At 33.6% G+C, this 6643-nt stretch overlaps 1 protein-coding gene across 1 annotated transcript in view; it reads left to right on the forward strand.

The window, feature by feature from the left end:
* Positions 1 to 5760, forward strand: part of LOC109542144 — a 15011-nt gene extending 9251 nt beyond the window's left edge. Inside the window, exon 3 of the mRNA XM_048665758.1 lies at positions 4169 to 5760. Within this exon, the coding sequence (XP_048521715.1) occupies positions 4169 to 4383 (215 nt within the window). The 3' untranslated portion in view covers positions 4384 to 5760. The remainder of the gene's footprint in view (positions 1 to 4168) is intronic.
* The last annotated feature ends 883 nt before the right edge of the window (positions 5761 to 6643 follow it).

Consider the following 6643-nt stretch of genomic DNA (forward strand, 5'->3'; position numbering starts at 1 on the left):
TGTGTTATCAAAATCAAAATTATGCAACTTCTGTTGTGCATGATGTGCTAATGCTGTACCATTTTCGTTATTTTTTCTTAGGCTATACTTATGTTCGTATATTCTTTTCTTTAGATATTGTCCTGTTTGACCTATGGATTTGTTGTCACAATTCAAACAGTCTATTTTGTAAATTACATTAGGCGTGTCTAACTTGTCAATCCTAGGTTTAAATTTTGTGAAACATTGCTAAGGTGTTTTTAGTTTTTTCTGCTATGTTGATATTATGTGGTTTGAATATATTTTTTATTTTTGTGTTAATTTCCGGAATATATGGTAATGATATATACTTGATATCATCTTCTCTTCTTTTATTTATGTTTTTCCATTTAGTTCAATCCAGCAAGGAAAATGAAAGATGAAACTAAGAGTGATTGTCAAGATTAAAAGATAATTTCCGTTTTAATTTTCTTTACTTTACGCTATATTCATTTTTTGAATTATTCCAACCTAAGAACAACTAATTTAAAGCAGTTTATTCAAATGCATAAAAGACTGTTCAGTTTGGTTAGAAACATAACGAATACTTAAAATGCAATTAAAGAATTGGCGAGAAATAAATTTAGGTGAAGAATTAAAATCGTAGAAATTTATGCTTAGACTCGGAATGCAGAAACTTTGTTTAAAATAATTCGTAAAAGATGTCTGTTTCCGTGCTTGGTTCATCGGTCAATAGAAAGCGGCAGAAAATAAAACAGTGTTTTTCTTGGGTTCAAGAAATAATGTTTTTCTTTCTGCCGCTCTCTATTGTCCGAGAATCCCAACCAGCTAAACATGCAAGTTTTAAATAATATTTTATTGAGAAATCGGAATAGAATGTATGTGCTTTATTTCAGCATAACATCCATTTCCAGCACAAAGCTGACCGTGGCTGACTAGAGAGAAAAGTGGAAATCCAAATAGTCTTCGTGCCAATTATCGGAAATAATTTATCTCTTCAAACTCTGACTGATCATTCAAACGAATGATCTCACGAGACTAAAGCTAACAGCCTGATTTCCGACCGTTAGAGAAAAATTATATCTACTTAAACACGTTTTTTAAACTAATATCATAAATTAAATATTAAAACTATAATCAAATTCAGTAGTAATATTCAGTGACACTCGCATTGTCTTGTGCAATCTGTTTTATTATGTTCACTACTCACTGGCTTAAGCTAATAACCACGATATAACAAGTGTTAATTAAAATCAATGAGGACTTTTCCACCCTGATTAGACATAACAGATCTCCTATAGAGAAAATAAATATTTACTATTATTAGTAAATCACATGGGCTCTAAGATTCATTTATATTGGGCCGGTCTTGATTTATTAAAAGCTTTTTTAGCGAGGACTCAGGCTTCGTACTTCGGCATTCAAATACCCTCGTCTACTCTGATAATATTCCTGGTAAAACGAGAGAAATGTATTGTTGGCATTTTCATAAAAAAAAACGCGTTTCCCGCTCCGTCAATATATTAGGAAATAAAAATATACCTTCGGAATTTATTGGTTCGATAGCGGATGGTTGCGACACTTTTCGGAACTTACGGGTCTATGGTATTTATGTCGAATTTCCGAAATGGGCATTTAAAAGAAAAATACTGCATACAGATTTCAGTAGCGCAATTCCCCCAAACAAAATTCAATTAAAAAGCAACCAATGAGAACGTTTACAAACCATTGCCGTTTGAATCAACGACACGTTACAAATCATTAATTTTTATTYCCGAAACCGCAAATATTCCATTCTCTGTGCCGACTTTTGCTATTTTTTATTATGTCGATTTTGYCATCATGATTGGTCTCTGAGTTTCGTTTTATTTTTACTAGTAACAATCACTGCTTAAATTTMCGAMAATTTTTGTTACTGCTTGCTTCAAATARAATCTATAGTTTTTGCTATCAGTKTTAGATCTTTGAGTACACCACAATACATTGTTACTAATATAAATACAGGGTGTCACAATAAGGATGGTAAGCGACTGTATCTTGGAAAGTGTGTGTTGTAGAGTTATCGGAAAAAAAATTCGATAACAAACTTGAAGAAAAGGATTTGCTGGAAATTATTTTGAAAGTTCTCAGATGACCACTAGATGGCGTAATTGCAAACGGTATTTTAAATAGTCGATTTTATACAGAAATTGTCCCGATACGGGAAATATCTAGTAAGTTTAGTCAAAAGACCATTAAAAACTGTACTACTTTCCTTATGATCTTTTTTTCCTTACTTGTCAAATAAAGGGAGGGGAGAGAGTCAAACCGTTTAATACAAAGAAACCTGTAACTCCGAAACGGCTTGACCGATTTCAAAGTTGTTAGTATCARTTGAAASAGCAATWAAAACTCTACAATATGTGATATAARAACAATCYTAATCATYKTCGAAAATTTCGCTGTTCRAAAAATATTATTTGTGTTAATKTTTCACAAAAATTTCAAATGCTACCATCAAGTTRTTTTACACGCATTCGAAACCACAGGAAAAAATGAACCAAACCGCAGAAACCGCATGTGAAAATAATTTCTSGAACCGATTTAATACTTGACTTGGAACAATTTCTGTATAAAATCGGCTTTTTAAAGTACCGTTTGCAMTTGCGCCATCTAGTGGCCATCTRAGAAATTTCAAAATAATTTCCAACAAATTCCTTTCTTCAAGTTTGTTATCAAATTTTGTTTCCGATCACTCTACAACACTACTTTCCAAGATACAGCATCTTACCATCCTTAATGCGACACCCTGTATATTAATATGATTCAGATTTGGTGTTATGATAATTCAAAGAAAACGTAAAGGGAAAAATGAAACTTGCATCCACGTTTCCTTAAGTTGGATATTGGATAAACCTTTCTGGACACGAAATAGACATTCTTTCATAAATTTAGTTTATTCACAATAACAGCTCGCCAAAAAATTGTTTTATCTATTTCAATACATTTTGCAAATGCAGAACGTTAATTCAACCTAGAAACATCACGTGCGCTTCGCAACTTCTCATGCTATTCCTTTAAAACTGCTTTCATTTTTGCTTCACCGGCAGGCAGACAGTCAAGACGTTTAATTTAACGTGAAAAGTTGCAATGCAGACGTTTCTAATAAGAAATTATTTTTCCAAGTGTCTCCTTGTAGTTTCGCGAGAGCAGGCTTGAAGTTTTTTATTCACTTTTGCACGATTTCCAACGGATTCTTCAGTTTCATAACTATGAAAGACGCGATCTTAATAAAAGTAGCCTAGTTTATAGGGATGGATGTTTGGCTTTGTTTCAAGTAGTCTATTCATTGTTGCAAGCGACAAAGAAATATTTTTATAATTAATTTACTTTAAAGTAATATAAAATATAAAATTTGTATTTGGATATCGATGAGGTTTGGGAAATGCTCACTTATGCACCGCCCAGTGTAACCCATAATGTTCTGGCGTTCGGGGTTGTGAGGGGCTCCAGCTTAGCTGTTTACTCACTAAAACCCACCTTTTCTTCAGGTGTATGTTGCAAAGGCTACAATTTTCCTTAGTTTTTGTATGCTAATTCTAGCCGATTTTTCCTTCGTACAGATTGTGCAGCTCTACCAATTGCTCTGCGATAAGTAGGCGCGATATCTCCTCCCAGCACTTTCTATGCTCCTCCAAGTTCCAACGCTCGATCCTCACCACTCGTATTTGAGCACGGGATATTACGCAAACCGATTTATGGCGAGCCTTCTTCTAACCTTTCTCCCTCTGCCATGGGCAATGGAATATTATGTATTTTCACTGTATCTATTTCACCAGGTTTGAAATACGTTTCGTTGCCTATAGTGCCTTTTTTTATTTTCTGCTGCTAATAGACCGTTAGTCTAACACGCATTGTAATTTGCCTGTACATGGTCGTAGAGCCTTAATTGTGGCTTAATCCCCGGAAACGATAGTAATTTATCTGCTTGCCAGGATCTTTTCCACATTTTGCTGCTCCAGGTTGTTATTACTAGTATGCCCACTTAGAAAACGGTTCTAGATTTCCATGTACCTGGTTGAGCGTGTGTGGATTTACGATAAAGCTTTCTACAAACATCGTTAAAAACTCATCTCTCCTATAGAAAGCGTATTCTCCTATAGAAGCTTAGCTTCGGAACAGCCTCTCTAAACAATTTATTATATTCTAGGTGAACGAGTGTGCGTGCGATGCGAATCCGAAGCCCTCCATGAAGAGCTTGGTTGGAGATGTCAAGGACATGGAGTTGAAGGACGTATCACCAGATGGTCCGCCTTATCTGCACCGCATTGCCACGGAAAATGGCTGAGAGCTAGCGCAGAACCCGATAGAACTTGCGAAGACAGAACATGCAAAGACACCACCACTTCCTTCATTTTCGTCTAAAAGTCTGAACTACTTATGTCTGCAAATAATTTGCAAGTTTACTAATAAAGGGAAATTAACACATTTGGCCAAAATTCATTTATTATGGTTTGTTCTTAATTACAAAGATGTTTTAATCGTGCTTTATTTGGGTCAGTTCTGAGTTACGAGTGATAATACACGTTAACTACCGTAGCATGTTCCACTTCAGCAACTTTTTAATAGTACCGTTAAACGATCATTTTTTAAGCAGTTTGCAGAAGGGGATTAGGGCAAATGCATACTGGAAAAAGTATACACTTTTCTCGGTAAATGTTCTGATAAACCTCGTATTTTGATAGTAGACATCGTGAAAATTAACTTTTTTGTATATCTAATTGATCTTAAAGGGTTTTACATACTTATAACTAAGGTAGGACACTGAGATCTACTGAAAGGATTGTCGATTTAATCATTTTAACGTTATATAATTTATGTTTCGGATTTTGGAAAGACTGCATTTAATAAAATGGACGTTATATGTTGCAGCACTCACTTTCTTGAGCCACCTTGTATAACTGGAAAACCGCTGAAAAGTTTTAGTTACTCTGATCTGAAGCGAAAAAATTTTGGACACAAAAAGGCAACTGCATAATACAGTTTCCACATATTTAAGTTTTTTCTACTTTTATATTTACTTGTTTTAAATTAACTAAATGTTTTGTGTTAAATTAACTAAATTGTTTGAACACGTGTGTTGATATAATAAAAGCTACACTAATTAAATTTACTAAGTTTTTTCGTTACAGGTATTACATCAACYATTGTACGTAATAAACCAACAACTCTTTTACATTCAACGGTTAGGTATCCCAAAATATTGATATCAAACAGCAATTAACATTAATTGTTCTACTTAAAAATCTGAAATRAACATTTACATATTAATCAAAGATAGTTTTGATATTACTAACCAAATATTATAAATATATGTACTATTAATAATAGCAATAGGTTATAATGATAAGGCACTGTTAGGTAAACTGGTAGAATTGGCGATAACATTTACATGGCAACATTCAACAGCGGATCATTAAATGCAGAAATAAATGCTTGTTCAAATAAAGATACACCACCGATAAAAAATTCTAATTCAATCCCGACAAGCGATTTTGGTCATTAATGTTTGATAAACGAGCATTAGAACCAAGGTTGATGTTGCTCCCTAAACGAAAGTGGCATTTTTATTGTGTAGCGTTTAATAAGATAATGTTTTTACTAACTGATGTAAATAAACAAAACTATTTTTTTCGGTAGTATCGATAACCTATATTTTGTCAACACATATCAAAAATTGATGAATATTACGTATTTGTTAAATGATTAACTTTTCCGTATGAATTAAATATTTAGAAATTGTAATGTTTTTTATTTTTATATTGTGTTTTTATTTAGCTATTATTTGTTTAGGCATAATATAATATAATAATAAAATGTAATAAATAATTCAACCTATGCTAGCTGAATAAGCGGTCATACAGTGAATCAGTTTTCCTGAAAATCGATCACAGCTACTATATTCTACATGCAAAAAAGTAGATACTAAATAGAAAATACGTTTAAGAATGAATTCAGTATTCGCCTGTGAACGTTTACCGTGCAAATGAACAAACACTGAACAAATTTGAATAATTGCGTTTGATCTAAAGGTGATTGCCTTAAAGGCGCTTACAAAAGCCCAATCCAAAAGCAGGAACGAATCTGACAAATTATGCCCACAGATTTAACTGCTACAATCAGTTCACGAAAGACGCAAGAACACGTGTTTAAGCAATAATTGCTATATCAGACGATTGGACTGAAATCATGATTCAAACAGTAAAACAAATAAATTGGAACAAAACGCATTCAAGGGCATCGCCCGTCAGTTTTAAAAGGAAGATTTTATGTACAAAAGCTGACCCAAATTCCGATCATCCTATTCAAGTACGTCGTTCTACCGCCCAACAAGAACTTTCTCAAATTCGTAGAACTCAGGGCTTGAGCTTATTACAAGCTCTTCCCTACGCGAAGAATCTGGGGAAAATTTGACTCAAACTCCACCCAACATGGGGGTGGGAATCTGTCAATAAATAAGGGAAAAATCACAAGCCGTACTGTTAGTTCAAATTCACATTAGAGCAGCAATTATCAGTGATTTCGTGCTGGTGTAAAAATCAACATCAGGTGAGTTTCTCACAGAGTAGCCTTTTCAATATTTCTTATTGCTTTAACATTCAAGATAATGTTAAAGAGTGAGTTT

Source organism: Dendroctonus ponderosae, unplaced genomic scaffold (genome assembly GCF_020466585.1).
Source record: "Dendroctonus ponderosae isolate FM_Combo_2020 unplaced genomic scaffold, Dpon_F_20191213v2 Dpon_F_20191213_4, whole genome shotgun sequence".
In the NCBI taxonomy this organism is placed as follows: domain Eukaryota; kingdom Metazoa; phylum Arthropoda; class Insecta; order Coleoptera; family Curculionidae; genus Dendroctonus; species Dendroctonus ponderosae.